Here is a 21,538-nt window from a genome sequence, read left to right as displayed (position 1 = left end):
TGTCTTCCTCCCCTTTCTGTGCTTGTTTCCCCTGCTGGCTCTCTTCAGTGTCACCCCATCTGCTCCTTCCCTGGGAGAGCCTGGCAATTCTACAGGTGCATCCTGAGCTTTGCTGCTCCTGAAGAATTTCCTGCTGCCACCAGTGCTGCTTCTTGTATTTTGCAATTCCCAATTCCTTTTTTCTTTAGCCAAAGTGCTGGGTTTGTAACAAAACAAAGTCATAGCTGAGGTTTGCACATTGATTTTGTCAAGGAACGAGGCAACATGCCAAGAGATCTCTTACACACCAACACACTGCTCCAGTGGGGAGGGATGTGGAGTAGTTCCAGAACAGTTTGGGGAAACAGGTTGCTTCATTCTTTTGTATCACCTTCACCACTTTTTGTTATGCCTTTCAGAAAATTATGCCCTTGGCAAACTAGAAAAACACATTCCAAACTATATTGTTTAAAGCCCAGCTCTGAAGAGTGGGAGGGCCATGTTTAATGACTCATTAATTCTACTTGAATCAGAATATGAAGAAAGTGTTTTTTTACTCAAGACATATTTAATTTATAAAAAATTTTAAAGAGCTGTGATAGTTGAGTTTGCAAGTAAGTGAGAGCTTTACCAAAGCTACATCCTATCAGTGAGGAATCTCTGATGATTCTGGTGAGGTTGCTGTACTTTTCTAGGGCAAAGCATTTTCAAGGTTTAATTCAGTGCAGGGGAAAAGCACATGCAGTAATCCTACCAACTTTCATGAAACTGAGTGCCTGTTTTCTAGCCAGGACTAATTGTTATGCTGCTCACACATTCTGAAGAGAAATACCCATAAGGCTCCCATCTCACTGAGGCAGCCAAGGAAACACAGTTGATACAGAATTAGGCTCTTCAACTCCAGGAGTGTATAAATAGCACAATTACTTCTAAAAGAATTAGACAGGGTAGGCAGGCCACTTGTAAAGGCTTTATGTGATGGCTCAAAGGTCAAAACCCAAAAAACTTGACAAAGATCTTGTCTAGTTAGCAGCTATCTAAAATATGTATTTGTATACATGTGTAGAAATATTTGTCTGGGATTTGATGCTGCATTTTACAAGACTATTGGTTATGCTTAGTGTCCTTAACTGCTTTTGAAGTGATATATGTCAAGTGATATATGTCATCTAACCCCCTGCTAATGTGCAGTAGTGACAGAAAGTTCTGGGTGAAAGCCCAGAACATACATTCTGAGTTGTGGAAATACCAGCTTTGGATCTTCTGGTACCTTTCATCAAAGCAAAGGGATAAGTAAAAATGAACTCAACACAGGCCAGCACTTCCTACAGTTGGAACTTGGTATCAGAAGATTAAAATTTCCATGGGATACTTATTTCTATTCATTTTCTTCTTTGCTTGCTGCTCTTCAGAATGGCACAAAGTAACCTAGGATCTTTTCCACATCTGTACCTTGACACAGAGTAGCAGATAAAACACCTGTAATTTCTTTAGCACTCTTTACTTTACCAGCACAAATAGGGAAAAAATAAAAAAATCTTCCTGCAGTTTGGTAATTCAGAATTCCCCACAGAATTGACTTAGAATTCTGACTTCTGCCTATGATACTTAGATTCTTTGTTAATTATTTATTAAGTATTGTAACTAAGGGCATAAGATACTCCAGGCATACTGGAGGAATTCTGGAGGATCATCTCTGTCTGCACTTATGGAATTTACCACATTTACTGCCCCCACAGCCCACAGGTATTCCTAGTCAAATGGCCACAAGTGAGAGACCACTTACATCACTTCAACAGCACTGCCTGCCGCTGGGAGGAAATGTACACTATAATTTCCAGCTTTGTTTTCCTCATACAGGAACCGCATCACTTTCTGCTCACACATTCTGCTAAAAATACAAAGTAGCTCATCTGAATGGAGATCAGGTTCACCTTAGCTGCAGAGACAGGGAGAAGGTAGGAGGAAGGGGCTGCCAGCAGCACGGGCCCTCTGGCACAGGGTGAGGGGACATTGGTGCCACCCTCCCAGGCTCCAATTTCCTGCACCAGCCTCCCTGCCAGCCTGCACTGGGAATGCTGCTGCTGTCAGGGAGCGAGGATCTCTGAGCTTGCCTTCATGATTCTCAGGAAGCTAGGAAATCAGATGCCTGCAGATTGTAAACAAAATCTGACAGATTATATTCTTTGCCTCTTACATAAAATTGCATGCAAATTTTGGCCAGGGAGAAGCTGAAATTAGGAAAAACCTGAAAATCAAAAAGAACTTGTGAAGTGTTTGAGCCACCCTGACATTCAGCTAAATTAAGATACTGTGCCTCCCCATACTGAGCTATTTTAAACCAAACTTCTTGGCTCTGCTAAAAGCACTCTTCTTCCACTTCACACTATTGTTGAAGCAAAACACATCAGAATTATTTCTAGGTAATTCAGTTGAGAAAAACACTATAAAAGAGTTATCTTTAATGGAACAAAAAGTATTATTCAAATTCTTGAGGTTTCAGGTCACATTTCACTACACTGAAGATTGTTGATTGAAAACATAGTCATGTCAGCTGAATATCACATCGAGACCAATATGACAAAAATAAACACCGGCAGTGTAAAAAGGGCAGAGAGGTGATCAAGTTGTCCTCGCTTTATTCTCATAACTTTTTACTCCAGAGCACTCAGGACTTTGCATTTAAAAATAGGCAGAGCAGGTGTGAGCAGATGTACATGTGTCCATGCATATACAAGCTGGAAAAAAGGAACTACTCTGAATTGGAGTTCAGCTTCTGCCAGATACAATGACTGAAATGCATGTAGCAAAAAGAAAAAGAAGGTTAGTAGGAGGGGAGACTAACTTCTATACAGGAATGAAGAATGTGAGATAACTGAGTTCTTACGTGGTCCACAAAATGGTCACAGCAGGAAATACTGCCTCAGTCTCAGTAGCTTCCACAGGTCTGTCTGCACAAATGCAGAAAACCTTGTAATGCTCCTGTACCTGATGTTTTCATTTGCTACAAATAGTTGGGTAGGAATAGATTTACACAGGATTTTGGCATCCAACAGGACTCAAAAATAAGTGATATACATATTGTTTTCATCTGAAACATTTTCTCCCTCAAATTCACATCTGGAGATAGCTGTTTTTGTAGTACTGCTAGTACAAATATGAATGCTTGAAACATTTTGAATTTATATTTGTGAATTTCCCCAGGCTTGAACGAGTTTAAGGAAAAGGGTAGATGACTTTTGGACAGTATGATTTCTCCACATTTGGCACAGCTCTTACATTAGACATTGCTAATCAGAGCATTTTCTGAGTGTTCAAGACATAGCACAGGCTCACCTGGCTGACAGTCACCACTTCACTGTAACGTTTATCTGCAAATAGTGCTATTCACACCCTTATACACGTAGAAATAATAAAAAAAAAAAGTCATGTTCAAGTCTCTCCCTCCCTCTGGGAGTAACAAATGACCTTATTGTTTCTTGCTTTGCTGACACTCCTGCCCCTCAGCCTGAGACACCAGTCACACTGCTCTTTGCAGAGATCAAAACCATTATGTTAAACTCAGAACAAATGATTCACACTCACCTTGAAATCTGCTGCCTCTAAAAGTCTCAGGAAACCTCTGCATCTAGAACTTTGCCTTGTTGCTTTTTTTTTTACTAGCTATATTATTTGGTTAGCTAAAAATCTTCACAGATATTCCCAAGTTTTTTAAGCAAGTTTGAGACACTTTATTGAACAGGTATTAGAAAAAAAATTGCTATCATTGCTACTGAGTTGAAGTAATGGGAAAAGAGGAAAGAACATTAGAAATAAGAAAACACTGCAAGAGGTTCTCAGTGTGTTGTTTTTGAGATAAGGCTATTCATTAAATAATCTCAATTGTTTAAACTGAAGTGATCCTATTTAATATTTTAATTTTTTTTTCCAAAACAGAATTTCTACAGAACACTTTCTACATAATGTTTGGTACCATGTGTAAGTGCCAGCACTGACTGTGCTGCTGGAGTCAATTACATGCAGAGGCTGGAAAGCTTTCATAAGCTGGAAAGCAAAAGTTGGCCAGCTGGGATGCTTGGCTTGTGGCTGCAAGTTGCCTAAGAGGCACATGGCTGGTTAATGGGATTAAGCTGCTCTCTGGATCTCACACACACTCAGCAGGTAGCACACACCAGCCCTGATGATGGCTGGGACACCTGGGAGCCTCACACACGCAATCTCTACAGCCTGTGGCCCAAAATGTGTCTGATAAGATCTGCTGTGAGCAAATACAACTGATGCCATCTGCTGTGGGCAAATAGAAGATTGATCAGAATTGCTTGGCTTTAGCTATCTGAGGTGTGACTCGGACACCTTTAGCTATCTGAGGTGTTACAGATACCTTTCTTACTACTCTGGTGGCTGCTGTAAACAATAAAACATGAAACAAATCAATAAAAAATGAACAGGATGCTCAAGGAACTAATCAAAGAACTAAAGTAACAGCACAGATAGGGAACAATTTTGAGGCATAATACAACCCAGATTTTTAAAGGTCTGTAACTTTTGATTTCAGTACTTCTGTACTTTCAGTACTTTTTTGTGTCTGAAACAGATACAAAAATCCTCCAGGCTGGAGCCTAAACCCTCCTGTGATGTAGGCAAACCCAAATATGTGTGCAATGTAAAGAGATTTGCATTAAAACCGAATTAAAGATTATTACAGGCAGGGAAGCAAGACAAATAAGCAACTACAACATATTTTAAATACTTTCTCTTTCAAACATACAGCATGATACAGTTGCATCAGGGATTGAAAGGATGCAAATCTACTATGGACCCTTAAATCAGATTCACTGAGATAACAGGAACATCCTCTCCAAGTTTCCTGGCAACCAGTCAATACAAACACAAATAAATAATACAGAAGCTAAAAGGTGCAAAAAATAGCGACATACAATTATTCTCTGTAGAATGACTATTTTTTTCTGTAGACTTATGGGTCATCCTGGTAGCTGGATGTCCTGGTGGTTTAGAGGAGCCTCTAGCTGAAGCACTGGAATTCACACAAGTAACCCAAGAAACCTCCAGGATGGCATCTGCTCTCTCCTCAGTGTGTTCTGAACGCTGTATCCGAGGTCACTGCAAGCAGGCCAATGTCTGACTTGGCAGGTTCTCATCTGAATTTGATATACCATAAATCACACTGTGCTGGAAAAACTGGGGAACTTTCTAGACCTGGTATTTCTGACTATTTGCTATCCAGGGGCCAGGAAACAGCCAGCTGAGGAACAGCTGCGCAGACGATGAAGCAATTGACATTATGTGTTAAATTACTGCACGCAATATGCACCCAGAATCTTGCTGTACCCCAGTTTTGAAGCTTGGCCCAAGTACTGGACCACTTATGAAAATGAGTTTACTTTTCCACTGTTTTACCTATTGCATCTTGTACCAAGTGAGTATCAATTTAAGATCTCTCCTACTTAAATTTGTGTTTCACCTTCCCAAAACATGATAATCAGTCATTTAGTTTCCAAGGTCAGATGCTAGGATAGTTTTACAAACAAGTAATCTCTGTGGGTGATGTATGCATAGTATCATTTTTCTTTCTGAAATATGTGAACAGGAAGTATTAGTCTTGGTTTAATTCTGGAGAATAAAGATAAGAGGAAATAGCCATGAATTTTTCTAGAAAAAGAAAATGAAGGGTGAGGCTTTCTAGCAGCAGTGGGATAATTTTTGATACGGAAACAAGCCACTATCTAGTATGCAAGGTTTTAATATGCAAGTTTTGCAGTCCCAAAAGTAGGATGAAACTGCAGTTAGAAATCAGCTGAAGCAAAATTTATAGCCAAGGCAAAGCTAAGGCAAACAGAGGATATGGATTCAGTTGATTAACTCAGTACACTAAAGCAAATCTGAACAGAAAGCCTGCAAAAGAAACAAACATGAGCTTGTTCCAGCTGCCTCCTCTGTCTGAAGATATAGGTCCTCTTTGTGCTGCTGGTGCAGATCTGAAGAAGAGAAAACAAACAGGATGTTCACAGCACAGAGCTGAGTTAGGATTCTTTTAAATATCAGGGGTTTGTTGCCAAGGGTGAAGTTTGTGGCCCAAGTGCTAAGCTAGAAGTTTCTTTATATGAGCCTGCCAACAGATTCCCTTTGGCTGTCATGATTCTATAAACAGAATATCTTTGCAAAACCCTGGGAACTCTTCTTTCTACCTTCACACAGGTGCCTTCTTGTCTCTTCACATCCATGTGCTATCTCTGGCCTAATGCTTGTGATTTTGTAGTGCTCTCCTAGACAGCAGTGGTCCTGGAGGATTGTATTGCACTGGGGGCAGTAGTACCCAGATCCACTTCCATGTCTCCCTGACATTGCAATAATGCAAATAATCCATGCCACCACTAACAGCTTGTCTGGCTTCCCTCCTGCTTGCATTTGTAAGCCATCGCTGCCATCTAGTGGGTGTTTTTTACTCACAACTTTTTTCTAACGTCAGGGCGTCACCTTAACAAGCCGAAGTCCAAATGTGACTCAGCAGGAACATCGTTCAGGTCTGGAGAGGAGGTAAGGGGCACCACCACCATGCGAGAAGCCCCAGGTACATTACAGCACCTTCTGGGCCATCCCTCTGCTGCCCTGGCCCAGCTCTCTCCTTTGCTATGCCTGTGTAATGGGAGTTGTGGTGACACAAAAAGTCACTTGTCCAACTCTGATTTTTTGGGCTCAGGACATTATTCTGTGGAGGCTGAGAGGGCAGCCATCAGCCTTGGAACAGCAACCAGCCCTGGTGAAAGGGGATGCAGGAGCCCCTGCATGCCTGCCCCACTGTTTAGTGTGGAAGTGTGAACACTGACAGCACCTGCTCTGCAAAGGAAACTTTTCCTAACAGATACCCACTCCAATTAGTGATACCCCCACTGACCAGCCCCCAGCCAGCTAATGGACCACCACAGAACACAGAAAACATGCCTAAGAAGGTAATTAATCATCAAATCATTTATATGCATCTGCTTAAGGCTCTTTTTGAAAAGGCAGCTCGTTTCTATGGAGGTGGTGTTATTTGCTGCAGAGAATTGAGTGATTCTGGGAAGAATGTAAGTATTCATTGGCTTGAAGTATTTAAATTACTTAAATTTCAGGGAGAGGAAATGATAGTTTTGCATTTAGATTGGGAAGCTCTGTTGTGATTTGGGATAGATAAGAAATTAATCAAATTTATTACAGTGCCATGCATGGAGGATGGAATACAGTGCTCATGAAGGAAACAAGCAAGGAAACTTTTCCTAAGGAGGATGAGAACAGCTGAGTTGCTCTGGAGTTACCCCAGGAGAGGGTGAGGCTGGTGTTTCAAGTTCACCAGGGATTGTGTTACTGTGAGTACCGACAAGGATGGGAGGGAAGGGGCGGCTGCTCCCCTGCTTGCACACTGCAAACGCCTTGTGGCAATACTGCAGAACTGCATGCTCACCCTCCGCTGAAAGGAAAAACACACTAGTGGTTTCCAAAAACCTTCTCATCCAGGCTTCCTCAGCTGAGTAGCACACACACATCACAAAACTTTGAGGAAAATTATTTAAAACCTGGGAGAGGAGAAAAATCTTCTGTCAAGACCTCAATAAAATATTGTTTTTTTCAAAGTCCTGTGCTCTTCTTCCAGTTTGTTATTATTATCATTATGTTCACAGCTATTATTTTGAAGGGGATAACTGTGTTTTCATTTGACACGTTGTCCTGGGGTGACCATTCAGTTGCAGAACAAGGAAACCCTATTTTAATCCACTGAGCAAGTGGCATTTTGTAACCAAAGCCCTAACAGGAAGTCTGTTCTATGACCTACTGCCCAGAGGTCTGGAGCTATCAGTGGGATTTATAACCCTGCCATTTGCATAACATTTATATGCTAGGATATAATTTGCATGCAATAATACATGTTGCATTGCAAGATGAGTAAAATTTTTCAGTGACCAGCAAGAATAGGGAATACTCACTTTCTGTCAGTGAAGAACTGACATATGTTACAGAACTGGGCATATGCTACAGAAGGTGCTGTCCACCTCCTTTTCTGTACTGCAGGAAGCACTCCATCAATATAGGAATGCATGTACAGCCCCTCCCAGAGGCAGGCAAGCTGGAGTTGCACCTCTGCTGCCATAACCAGGGACAGCAAATCAGGACTTTCACTGCAGATGTTGTCATTGCAATATCACACAGGTATTAACAAACAAAAATTTGAATAGGGAAGAAAGAAATAAAGCATGGATTATCCATAAGAAGACTATAACCACAAATCAGTGTTTATGTATTGATATATTCTACAACATTCCAAACAGTGAGGAAGTTCTCATTCAGATGTTCAAGTATCTCATGTGTACCTATATATGCCATAGCATATAGATAACGAAACATAGTCAGAATTGAAAACAGTAATCTTTACTGTAAATTCACTGAAATACATGATAAATTAATATAGTGCTCCTCATATAATATAGATAAATATGAATAAGTAGGGAGTTTGGGAGCAATGCTTGCTAATCAAGAAGTTATGTCTTGGACGTAATCTGCATTCTTTGTAGATAACTCACTGGACCAAGGTAAATACATCAAAATCTAGAGATTAAGTCTCACACAAAATGGAAGATAAAAGAAAACTTCCTCAAAATTTAGAACTGAAAATTCCAATAGTTGGGTAAATGTCTTTTAGATCTGTTGCCATTTGATCTATAATTTGATTATTCAAGAAATTTTATTAATGAAAGCAACTTCAAATTTGTAATAGATTTTATATCAGAACAGTGATATGTACCAACTTCACATCATCAATGATATACAGTGTTACTGTGTGATCAATGAGAACCCATTAACACCTAATTTTGAACAGCAGGTTCAGCTCACAGACAGCTGTGCACAATTTGTGAATAGAAACTGCTAATTCAATCCACAGTAACTAACAAATTCAAGAGCACTGTGTATTGCATATGAAGAATATATAACAGGTGGTAGAGGTGGGATCTGTTGACTTCTGCCTAATTTATTCAGTTGTAATGACACTGGGCTAGGTTGAACTTCTTTTACTTACGATGCAAAGGCACACTTAGAATGATCAGGATAATCCAGGCAGAGTAAGAACATTACAGACCTGTGAAAATACCATTTTATTTACCACCTTTCAGGCAGACAACTGAGAAAAAAAACCATGAAAAAATGAAACAAATTCACAGTACTATCACGCTTAAATCTTCCCTTCATTAAATTTATCTTACAATCTATAGGAAATACTAGAGCTGTGAAAGCTATTGTGAATAACTGGTAATTCAGCAGACATTCAATAGTGTTTTTAACTATTGTTTAGATTTTAAATCCAAGTACGTGAGGCCATCTTCTGTGTCTGACATTAAGAACAATGTTCCACTCAATCATACAGTAAGATGGATTGTTTTGCTCAATAAGCAACCAAAAAATACCAAGTCTTAAAAATGTGACATCATCCCTCCAACATATCAGTCCCTCCTGAAGACATGACATTTATAGCACTTCAGTATTGCACAGTAAGAATCAAAATAGATAAGGTTTTCACTTACTTGTAATTGTCAGTGCAAGTGACATCAAATCCAAGAGTTTTCAGCCTGGTTTCTAATGTCTTTACACTATTAGTTCCACATGAATCTCTGTGAAGAAGGTTTTCAATATTATTGCAAATCTTTTGTTTTATATTTTTTTCACTGAACTTGATGGAATTAGTAAAGTAAATCCCCATTACTTTGCCTCTTCTGTATTCCATAACACCACTAGAAGAATGGCGTACACTGCTCTTTATGTTTCATTTGCTTACATTACAGTGGTTTCACAATTCATCCTTTTCACAGTTTACAGAGTCTGGAAGATTAGCTTCAGCCAGTGTAGCATTATCAGATTCTATTCACTAATAATCCTATGTTTAATATTTGACTAGACAGAAAAAGACCTAAATAATTTTGTAAAATATTGTTTTGTTTGTAATATTCTTTGGCAACTATTTAGGTAGTGATAAAGTTGATGCTATCTGTCTTTACACAATAAGTATGTTATAATAAATGAGAATTATACTTGTTGTTTGAATCTTGTTCTCTCTCTTGAATACTGAATAATAGAAAAATACAGAGAGAAAAAACTCAGAAACATTCCTAAACACAGCTCTTGTTTCTAGCACTGGTTTTTTAATTTGTAGTCCAATTAATATAAAAAAGTTTACAGAACCTACTGAGACATCTAAACCTGCACCAACATAAAATATTAAGGCCAGTGCTACTTATCTGCTGGTCAGTAAATACCCATGACTAAAGAAAGCATATAGAGACCAACAAAGTAATTGTAGGAAACAATTAATAAAAATATACAATTACTCCCATGCATCCATTTACTGAAACATAAACTAAAATTCAGTGCTTGTCTTAGCTTTTCTTCGTAAAAAGGGCAACTTTTGCAAAGATTAGCTGTAAGTTTTTTCACTCCCAGAGGGTATGATTCTTTTATTTAGAGAGACTGAAAAATGCTAATCTGAACTATGTTATGTACACTCAACAGCATTGTGGTAAAATTCACAACAGACAGCCCAAACTGTTTGGACTGATCAGTTTTGTTATATTTGCTTATTAATTATTTGTTTGCTTTATTTAAATTACCAAAATTAGCAAAATTAGACACTTTTAAAGCCTACGTTTTATTACTGGATTAATTATTGAGAGAAAAAAGAGCCACCAGTTGGTATTTGCCTGCTTCTACAAATTTTCAAACAGTTAAGATAGGTGAAAATGAAAAGAATGCATATGGCAAGGTGAAAGAAATATCACTAATCAGCATTTAATCTGAAATTCAGATTGACTCTTAGTAAAACTGTTCATGCTCTATCTTCATTCGGGGTCTAAGATACACACACATCTAACCAAGAGTTGGCTCCAGATCTAATATTAGAATTTATTTGTATTTTCTCTAATTCTGGTATTTCTCTACTCTCTGAGAATGGCAGGTTGTGTCTCCTGTGTACATGAAAGCATCTAAAATACTTTGCTTTAAGTAGTATGCAAATACAATCAAACAGAAAGATAAGGTGAAATTATAAAGACAGGTTCAAAAGGGAGAAACTAATTTTTATTTTGAAGACACAACTTACCTATCTGGTCCTTCAATATCATCCACAACCCAAATGACAATCTGTGAGATTTTGTCTTTCTGGAAATTAGGTATTTCATAATCTGCAAAAAAACTGATTGAAGAAAAAAAAAATTAACTATAAAGAACATGAAAATCAAATAGTCCTTTTCCTCTTCTGTATTAATGTATTCACCTAAAAGTGAACAAGAATGAACTTTCAAAAATGCAAAAACAAATCAAAAAGCCTTTGATACTTCCTCATAATATCTAATCTAAGAAGCTATGAAATCCAAAGGTTGGTTTAAATGTCTCTAGATTGATTTTTTTTTTTGTGAGATGCTGGCATTTCAGAGCCATAGATTTCTAACCCTTTTAGCAAGATACAGTGTAATGATTTCTTATCTTTTAGGGTTTTTTTTTCACTCAGAAAGCTTGAAAGGGCTGAATGCCTGGTCCAAGTCTGGGCCTGGGTCTCTCCTCTAATTTACTATTTGATATCATGTGTCTTCTTAAATGTCTGTATCAGCACTACAGTGTCTCTGAGCCCTTTTAAATGTTCTCAGACCTCCACAAAGGTCTCAGAACGTTTAAAGAGAAGAAGGGACCATTATTTGCCTTCCTGGGACCAGCAGTGACAACATGGGTCTGTTCTCCCAGCCCTTCAGGCTCTGCCGTGCTAGCACTTGTGCTGCTTGCCAGGGGCTGGTGCTTCATGAAGTCAGCAAATGATTTCAGATTTCTGGAGAAGGGGAACAGGAGGACAGATAGCAGGAGTTGCTTTCTCTGGTCCAGTCTGGTGTGGTGGTAGCTGACCAGAGACCAGCAGCAGCAACAGCACGTTTGCCTTTCTGTCCAAGGTGTCCAAGCCTGCCTAACACATAGTGAAAATATAACAAAAAATAAAGATTCCAGCTCATTTACTCAGTCATGCATAGGCTATTCCCAGAAAAAAAGAAGCTTGCTCCCAAATTTGGAGAAGTGTTTAACTAGAGGTGTCAGAAACTGTGGAGGAACAATGTACAACCGACTTCAGTAAAACCGATTTTTGAACTGGCTTCTATTATTAAAGAAATCCGCCAACTAAATTCATACTGTGTGAATGAGCAAAGTTATTTTGCCATGAAATGAGAAATAAATCTTAACTGAAATGATATCAGGTGACTTAATGGTGATTTAAGTGTACAAACTTTAAACTGAATAAACTTTGAAAAGTGCTTGAAATACTTGAAAACAGACCAGAGAGATGGTTAGGAAGACAGGCAGATCTTTCACATTACTTTTGCTATTACTTATTCAACTTCCAGCTTTTTTCAAACATGATCTCTCAAACAAATTCAGTCATAAATGGACCAGAAGATACAGAGCAAAGAAAACAGATGGAGTTACTGGCTTTGTTTTCTCCTTGGCAGGCTGAGTTCCAGGGGTGATTTCACTGGTTAAAATACCACCAGACTGGTAACCCAGGGGGCTGGGGGAATTAATGTGTGTGTGAGATGCTTTTTGAAATAAGGAATCTGTAAATTAACAGAAATAAGGAATCCATTTCTAAAATAAGGAATCTATAATAGATTCTGGGTATTGACCTGCTGCCAGGTATTACCACCTGCAGAAGATTTGATCCCAGCTGACCATTTGACCAGCCCAAGAAGACAGTTTAAGTCTTTGTGATTGGCTGAAAGCTGTGTACAGAGGTGGATGTTCTGAGGGACAGAGGTAAGTAGTTAGGAGGTGTTTTGGAAAACATGGTTCTTCTTTCTCTCCCATCCAGAGATAAAATTGCCTTTCAAAGGTTATTTTTAGGGAATAATGAATACACAGGAAGAAAGTCTCTTCTATGGGTTTTTAAAAGATGCAATTTTTTGATCTGCCTTGGACAGGACAGTTGCTGAGGCAATGAAGGATGCCTTTCTTACCACAGGTAAGCAGTCACTACAGACACATAGTAAAAGTCCTAAAGGTTGTACTTTTACAATAAATTCTGAAAGTAAGCTTAGATAAGCTTCTGCATGGTGGCACACCTCTGAATCAGGAAAAATACACCTGTCCTTAATATAAAAGGAACTAAGAAGAAGAAGCAGCTCATCTTTGCTATTATCCTCCTCAACAAACATTTTTTTTTGCTTTCTGAAACAATAAGAGACTTCAAACTACATTCACTCTTGGTCATGGAGAAACAAATACTTTCCCTTTAGAACTTACCAAGTTTGCTGGTAGGTCTGACAAAAGCTACACTCCTTATAACAATATACTCTATTTATACATGTCCCTGAAGAGAAATTTCATTGACTCACATCTTTTTGAAGATATACACATTTTGCCACAGTACATTGGCTGACTCTGGGGCAGCCTTTAGAGCATTCACCATGCTTGCCACAGCAGTTTGTAAAATGCAGGAGTTGAAAGGATTGTTCCCATCCAGTATGTATTATTCCTTCAGCTAGGGACAATTAACAGTTGTCCCCACAACTCAGCAGCCTTTGATGCAACAGGTCCTTTCAGCCACACTTCCCATGCTTTGTGCAGCAGACGACCCAAACAATTGGTTGACTTTTCTATTTTTTTGTAGTCATCCAGACTCTACACAGAAAATCACACTACACAGACTCCGGGCAGAAATCAGTCGGTTCTCTTACCCTGGCTGTGGATAAGCTCCTCCCTCTGCAGAACCATTCAGCAAGACCTGGATCACCCCAGAGCTGTGCTTTGCATACTGCAATAGATAACAGTGCTTTTCAGATCTCTCAGATTTGTCATGTAACTTGGTATTTTATTGCAAACAACAGTAACCGAGGAAAGAATTTTACCACAAAGACTATTGGAACCACAAAAATAATCTAGACTAGCACCCTAGCAGGTCACTGAAGTAAAAAGGACAGGAACCAAACAGGCCATGGTTTAATTCAATGATTCTTCTCAAGCTATTTTCTCACATTTATAAGTATTCTTCAGCACAAAAAGAAAGCACTTTGGCATTCTCTATTGAGTTTGATATGTAAGTAAAGGGTTTTCAGCAAAGCTGTCAAATTAGGACCTGTAATCAGTAGACAATCAGTATGCTTACTGTGCTTAGTATATGGTTTTTATTAACAAAGCTAACAGAATTTTAACACATTATCTAGCTAAGGTGAATGTTAAGTTCTCCTTGCTAAAACATTTGTAGCTAGTCTAAAATAGTGTATTTCTATCAGGGGAAACAATCCAGTAGAGTTACAGGTTTAAGTCTGCTGTGAACTAGCAGTGTTTTCTTGAACCACACTGGACACACTCACAGATGTATGAAGTCAGCACTAATAAAATATTTACAGTGACTGAGGCAATCCTCCAGAAAGAATCCACTGCATTGTTCTCACATTCCGCCATGGTGGGGCAGGATTCATAGTCCAGGCCTGTAGGAAGGCAGGGGATTTGTGCCATTAGAGAGATGATAATGACTATAAAATTGACTTTAGCAAGCAACTAAATATATTTGTGCATTACTCACTGACCCACAACCTATGTTTGACATAGCACTGAAAGCTGTTGTATTTTTTCAATTATCTTCCATCCTCTGTAGTTTACACAAACAGTGACATTCTGAGGATTCAGTAATTTGGCTGAAATGGCTCTAACTCTGTTCCTGGGATGCAAGGAGCTCCAGGTTCAGAAGACTGAATGAGAGGTTTATCCCCGCTGCAGGACCATGTAGATTTCACTGTGTGCTCCCCCGACTGCAGTGTTAAATATTCACATGATACAAGAGAGAACAAGACAGTGAAGTTATCCCTGATTTTTCATGGGGTAAGAGCAAATTTAGCTTCTCCAGGACACAGCAGTTGGTCTCCATTATGGTTTTACAGATAAATGTTTAACACAGCTGTCATTGTCTTACCAGGGCTGTCTGCCTGCCCACACCAGATCAGAAAATCTGCAAGGAAGCCAAAGAGAGTATCACCCACAGACATGTAGCGACGTCCTCTGGCAGCAAGGCTGGTGACTAGCAGCTGATTATTTTCCCAGAAAAGAGACTAGAAAAAAAAAAACATAGAGAAGAAATGTACCAACACCTGGGTGCAGACACAGTGAGATTATGGGGTATTGAAAACAGCTGAAAACATGTTTTGGTATTTCTTTCAAAATCAAGCTAATAACCAGAAATGTTAGCTATCTCTTTAAAGGAATAAAGTTTTTTAATTTTCCAGAGGTGTAAATTCTGATCACAAGTGACTTGAGGAACAGTAGTAGTTTGATGAGAAGGGATATAGTCCTACTTTAAATATAGTTAGGCCTAGCTTTGCCTGCCTCAGCAGACAGATTTAGGGGAAGAAGAAAAAAGGAAGATATTTATAAACCAGATATATGTCACCAGAAATCTCTCAACGTTGCTATGTTGGCTTATGGTGTGAAAAAAACCCCATATGTCTAGATGTTATTTCTGTGTTTGCAGAACTCCTCATGAATTAAGCCATGTTGACAGTAGTATTTGTTGGTTTAGCTTGTAGCATTTAGAAATGAGGAATAATTGTGCCAGAGGCACAACACATCTTTTCCACTTCCATGGTTCTTTGCCAGCACATCAAACCCTTACTGTTCTCTGGCACACAACAACACCCTCTCTCATTTCTGCTTTTGCTTGTTCAGTGTGTCAATGTTTAACACGGCACTGCCATGAGACTTAGCTGTGAGGAGTAAAAGCAAAAGGTGATAGCAGGCACAGCATTGGCAGCCAGAGCACCTAACTTAAGGAAAAGCAGAAGTGGAAGTTCAGGGACTGTGGCAGAGCTCCCAGCACAACAGGAAAAAGGGGAGGTCTCTGTAGTATGAAAAGAGAGACATTGCTGAGAAGTTAATGCATAAAATAAATGGAGCCAAACACATTGAAACATGCTATCAAGTCTGAGTCTAGTTTATAAACTACAGAGTCTAGTTTATAAACTACAGACTGGTCAAAAAGAGTGACTCACAAATCAGTTACAGAATGACTCGTCAGTCTTGAACTGTGTCACGTAAAATCTGTTGAATGTCACAGGGCAATTAACATAAAAAATTATTACCTTGTTAGGTGGAATTGTGTGAAATGTGAGGTTGATAAATAATTCATAATCCTCAGGTAGAATGCTGCAAGGATCCTTGTTAATAAATGCATTTTTAAATGCTTCCCATATCTGTGAACAATTCTTCTCACTGTAATCATTAAAAAAAAAACAAATAGCAAAATTGTTTTTTCAAAGCTGAGCAAGAAAGATGCATGTTCTCAACTCTTTGAAGTACCTCAATTAAAATTCATATAAGGTTAAGGCAGAAAACTGAAGTCAGGGTAGCTCAGGAAGAGCATAGACATCTTGTCTTCTGAGTCATAACTGCAGCAGATAAGGAAGAAGTAGCAAGGAAAATATTAGCATTTACAGTGTGGAATTAGAAACACATTATGATTCAACAAAAACCTTAGTAGGTATGGTATACACAGCAAGTTTGCTCTTCAACACTGTAGAAATACTGAAGAAATAGCTTTCTTTAAAATTTTTCAGATTCAAAACACCATTTCAAATAAACCATAGCTAAACATGCAATGCTGCTGGAATGCAATACTACTCTTAAAATGTCAGATTCAAATGCAGGACAAGTTGCTAAAAAGCTTTGATGGTAGAGTAATGATGGTGACAGATGCCTTCAGCTTCTAGGCCCTGGGACTGTGCAGTTTTCTCTTGCTGGAATGAGTACAGTGACCAGGGACTGTACACACACTGTCACTATGCAGTAGCTACAAGAAGTACAAGTATGTTGCTAGCATTCAACACTTGGAGTGCTGAAATAAGATGCTAGGCTGTGCACTCCTACATTTCCCTTCTGCCAGCTCTGTCTTGGGGACAAGAACCTCCATGGAGGGACAAGACAGGCTGTCTAGAGATGTAAGTGCCCTATCTCTTTGGACTTTCAGGATCTCACCTGTCACAGCTCTGAGCCTGCCTGGAGTAATTAGGAAGGGAATTTCTGTTTTCACCACTTTTCCACAATACCTTCCCCACATAATGCTGTGACAATATCTATGCCAGGAACACTCTGCACAACAGAATAATTATATTATGTGCATACAGCCTTCCTAACATGAATGGCTGTCATTGCAAAGCTCTAGCTTGAACAACAGTAGTCCTGATAAGTAAACCAAACTTTGCCATTACAGTGCTTTGCTCAGTTAGTATTATCCATATACAGCAAGGTTTCTGCTGGTACAGGTTCTTTAGGGAGCTGCTTTGTGACACTGAATGTCACAGACACTTTAAAGGAGCCCATGTGATGAGCTCTGCAGGAAATAGACCACAGATTTTCTTAAAGAAATCTCTTGTCATGCTTCCAACAACTATATAAAAATTCCCTATATACTGTAAGCAGATATGGATATTGACCTGAAAATTTTCAGTGATGCAATATGATCCTTGATCACTAGTTTCAAGGTTTAAACAGATTTACTTAATAAAAGAATTTGGACCCTATTTCTGATTTCAAGCTGTTATACTGTATATACTTAGGTCTCATTTTGCTAAAGAGCTTTCTACTCAAAGCACTTACGTTAGTACTTGTGGGTTATGATCAACTGAACTTTTAAGATCTTTCTTGGCAGGTGCATCCATCAGTAATTTTCTGGTTAACTCACATATTGCTTTTTTTTTTTTTTCATGACTTCTCACCCAGTTTTGAACAGCTTGTAAATCAAAAGGATTATTCTGCTCTGAGACTCAAAACTTGTTAGCTGGCAAAAACACCTTTTGAAACTACAGGGTTGGGGAGGCCTGCTGTTCAGGACTGCTTTCAGGACAATTCCCTCTAATCTTACTAGACATTAATAAGTCAGATTAATTTCACATTATTTAGTTAAAAATTGTTTTCAAAGCTTTCATTATATGCTACAAATAAACAAATATGGATGAATTATGCATATGATTATGAATTATATGCATTATAGGAACCTTAGTGTTGTTTAGCGTACTCCTGTTAGGAAATGTCAAATATGATCTTAATTCAAATTCATCACTTCTGCATGGCCACAGCATTTTGTAAAATGCCTCTTTTGATTGCCATTTTGCACATTCTGTTTTAACATGTGGGAAAGTTTTTCTTCTGTTCCTACAAACATTTTTATGTTTTAACAATCTTGCAGTGTAAAGACATGTTTTGCTAGCTTCCTTTAAGTTAGCAAAGTCTTTTTAGAAAATTTGCACATAAATTCAGAAGAAAAACCTATCCAGGTGGTCACGTTTCTATAAAAGCTAGCCAGAGGCAACTAAGAAACAGATAATGAACAGAATGGGATATTAATAATTAGAATATCTATTTTGCACCTGTGCAATATGAAATTTCCATTTTCTTTGGTTTACATTATTAGCTTCTAGAGCTAAAGGAAAGAGAAAAATCCTCACATTATAAGAAATCAGTTGAGTAGCTCTTCTTTTAATAATGCCATTTTTGGTCTAAATTCAGGAAAGTACTCTTAATGTCCTGCCTGGCTTCATGCTATCCTGAGCATTGATGAACATATTCAAACATCTAAATTTTAAAATCATGTTGTGAAAATGTAGCCAGAATTCAGTAAATCACAAAACTATCATAAACATGAGACACACAGAAATGTTTTCCAGAATATTGCATTTATATTTCTAAAAGTCCAACAATTAACAATACAGTTCAAATTTCTACAGTAACTATCCTTTATGTTGCTCATTTTAGCATATTCTGGATTATTATTCATGTCCTGTTTCAGATATAAATGAAGTGGCATCTGTTAAGTCCTGCAGAAGCTCTACCTATCTATAGCCTACTGCATGACCAGATTACCTACACAACTGTAAATTAAGTTCACATATTTTATATTATGTAATATATTGTAGGAATGTAGAAATCTACCCTTAAAGTTTACTTCCACTTTCCATTGTGACATGTTTATAAATTTGGTAAGCTTGAACTGTTCCACTGAAATTCATGCATTGTGTTATTTGCATGACAATGATCTTTTTTCCTTCATAAAAAACTTAAAAGAAAACACTTCTAATAGGTTAAGAGTATTATTGTGCAGAAGTATATTGTTTCGCCTTTGTTAAAAGGGAAAAATTTGTTTTAAGTCCTTTATCTTCCTCTTTTGCAACAGGAACTGAAAATGGGAGGTTAGGGAGTGGAGGTGATATTTGCAATATCTAATCCTGTTTAAAGAAAGCAATTCAATGCCATTGGAACACAGATAGAGCCCCTCTGCAAATACCTCTTCACCCTTTTAGGACAACTTTTTAGTGGTAGAATAAAGGGTTGAACTCCAGGAGATTGTCCTTCTTATTTTCTTCCTCTTTACTGAAGCCCTTACAATGCAAGGAAGACAGAAAAGTGCTTGTTTTAGCAAAGTGTGTGATTTACCTCCAGTTCTGTATAATTAGCACAGCCAATAGAAGCTCATAGATAACCCCACTGGAGCAGTTGATTAGCACTTGATTTTTCAGGTGGATGGGCTAAACAGTTCCTTCAGTACCACAGGACAGCTGTAAAGTGAAGTGTTCCCTTTTGAATATGATCTGACACAAAGACATGCAAGGCAAAGCTGTCTTCCCAGGACTACTGTCAGATCTGGTACTTCCAAAACACCATCCCTGTCATTTCTCTGTTGTTCTCCTTACAGAAAGAAAGGTGGGGTGCAGTGGGCAAAAAAGTGAAATAAAGAATTGAAGAATTAAAAATCTTGCCTCAATTAGACTACTTTAGTTAAAATATGACATCCATCAAAGTCATTTTGTTGTTTCCAGACAGCTACAAGCATGTTGGCTTCAAAAGGATCACTAGCATGGCTAGAAGCATAACTTCCAGCTTCTGATTAACAACCATTTTGTACAGAACATAAAAAAATAATCCAGAAACAAGCAAAACTTACCCAACAGCAGGGTTCACAAGTCTAATATACTCATAGCATCTTCCAATGACAATACTTTCCAGGTTTTGAGTAGTACCTTCACCTTTCCATTTCTTTCCCTGCACTGCTGAGAAGCTGTTCATACATAGAACAGAGACAAATAAAAGAGGGAAAAAAAGGCTCATCATAATGAATTCTTGACAATCCGAATTCTTGACAATCCAATACTTAACAGAAAAAAAAAAAAAAAGAAATAAAAAAGGAGAGTTCAATTTAAATGGAAACCTGCAGTCTGAACATTTAATATTTTCAGTACTAGCGACAGCTCAGCACAGAAGACAAAGGCGGAAAAAAAAACCTTGCTGGAAACTATAACCTAACTATTTCCTGGAACGATTGCAGCAGAGGGATACATCACTTCCTCGTGTCTAAACTATTCCCCACTTCTGAAAAACGAGAAACTTTAAAGGCCACCTGGTGATAACTGAAGAGAATTGCAGTATATATCCATAAAGGGAGGAAAAAAACCCTAACCGCTTGAATACTTAGGATGCCTTTGGGTCGCTTAATATTCGTTGCTGTGCTTCCCTTTCCTAAACCATTAAGAAATGCTTGCAAGCAAAACAAAACAAAACAAAACAAACAAAAAAACCAAACCTAAAATATGCAGTTACAGCAAAGACAGTGTAAATATCCAAGTCTCTGAGTTATCTTATCAGGGGTAACATTAGTCAGCTCTTTTTCCATCTCTGCCCTGGGCAGTGACAGTGGCATTTTGTTGTGATGACATGTGCATCATGTGTTCGTGAAAAAACCCTGCCTTGCAGTCATGAATCAATCATAATGAGAAACATAAGGGTTACAGTTTATACCCTGTGCACTGAACAAATGTCTTCAGCTTCTGTTGTCATCCTCCTCCAGGTTCTTTCCCCTAAGTACTCTGTTAGAACGTCAAAAGGCACCAATCAATCTAATCTTCAGAATATTCCCTGGTACACACTGCTGCAAATACAACCACATTGGGTTTTTTTCCTTTAAAAAAAATAAATTCAACCTCCAAGTATTTTTGCACTCACATTTCTGAGGAACCATGCTGGTTCGTTCTTTCTTTCTTTCTTTCTTTCTTTCTTTCTTTCTTTCTTTCTTTCTTTCTTTCTTTCTTTCTTTCTTTCTTTCTTTCTTTCTTTCTTTCTTTCTTTCTTTCTTTCTTTCTTTCTTTCTTTCTTTCTTTCTCTCTTTCTCTCTCTCTTTCTCTCTTTCTCTCTTTCTCTCTTTCTCTCTCTCTTTCTCTCTCTCTTTCTCTCTTTCTCTCTTTCTTTCTCTCTTTCTTTCCCTCAGTGAATTTATAACTTTATTTTTTGTGTACTTATTCATGTAGTGTTATACTTCTGTTGATACACTGGTACTCAGCTGGTGGATTTTGCTGAAGGAAAAGTCTGGCTAATCATTGAGTAAATTCCTGATGATGGATTTCTGCTATAAATGTGATGAAATATAGCCAATTGGTTGCTATCTGCAGCAGAGTCTTCAGGAAAGACTTACTTCAGATTTACTCAGAAATGGATGTGAAATGTTGTG

At 38.2% G+C, this 21,538-nt stretch overlaps 1 protein-coding gene across 3 annotated transcripts; it reads right to left on the bottom strand.

Annotated features, from left to right (window-relative positions):
• Nucleotides 1-2,601: 2,601 nt before the first annotated feature.
• On the bottom strand, nucleotides 2,602-20,360 carry BST1 (bone marrow stromal cell antigen 1). Of its 3 annotated transcripts, XR_010027858.1 has the most exons (10): nucleotides 19,982-20,359; nucleotides 16,128-16,257; nucleotides 14,966-15,101; nucleotides 14,401-14,483; nucleotides 13,731-13,807; nucleotides 11,117-11,209; nucleotides 9,549-9,635; nucleotides 9,047-9,106; nucleotides 7,439-7,550; nucleotides 5,860-5,975 (listed from the first exon to the last, which is right to left on the bottom strand). XR_010027858.1 is itself a non-coding variant. In XM_063157663.1 (9 exons), exons 1-9 carry the CDS (start codon nucleotides 20,146-20,148, stop codon nucleotides 5,861-5,863), a joined length of 948 nt encoding a protein of 315 aa, XP_063013733.1. In that variant the 5' UTR covers nucleotides 20,149-20,360; the 3' UTR covers nucleotides 2,602-5,860. The 3 variants fall into 3 exon arrangements, 2 of the variants coding, with proteins under 2 accessions (XP_063013733.1, XP_063013734.1); XM_063157663.1 differs by lacking the exon at nucleotides 7,439-7,550 and having other exon boundaries at nucleotides 2,602-5,975; nucleotides 19,982-20,360; XM_063157664.1 differs by lacking the exon at nucleotides 5,860-5,975 and having other exon boundaries at nucleotides 7,426-7,550.
• Nucleotides 20,361-21,538: the final 1,178 nt, after the last annotated feature.

This window comes from Melospiza melodia, chromosome 5, assembly GCF_035770615.1.
Source record: "Melospiza melodia melodia isolate bMelMel2 chromosome 5, bMelMel2.pri, whole genome shotgun sequence".
NCBI lineage: Eukaryota > Metazoa > Chordata > Aves > Passeriformes > Passerellidae > Melospiza > Melospiza melodia.
The sequence above is the reverse complement of the archived record's forward strand: the minus strand, read 5'-3'. Positions and strand labels throughout refer to the sequence as shown.

Bases quoted from the DNA above. Each gene is read 5' to 3' on its own strand.
- BST1 (XM_063157663.1), bottom strand. From the start codon at position 20,148: ATGATGAGCCTTTTTTTCCCTCTTTTATTTGTCTCTGTTCTATGTATG. The intron at 9,107-9,548 runs GTAAGTGAAAAC...GTATTTTCACAG, and splicing joins ACTTGCACTGACAATTACAA to GTCTGTAATGTTCTTACTCT. The intron at 5,976-9,046 runs GTAAGTAAAAGA...TCTCTTCTTCAG, and splicing joins TCTAAGTGTGCCTTTGCATC to ATCTGCACCAGCAGCACAAA.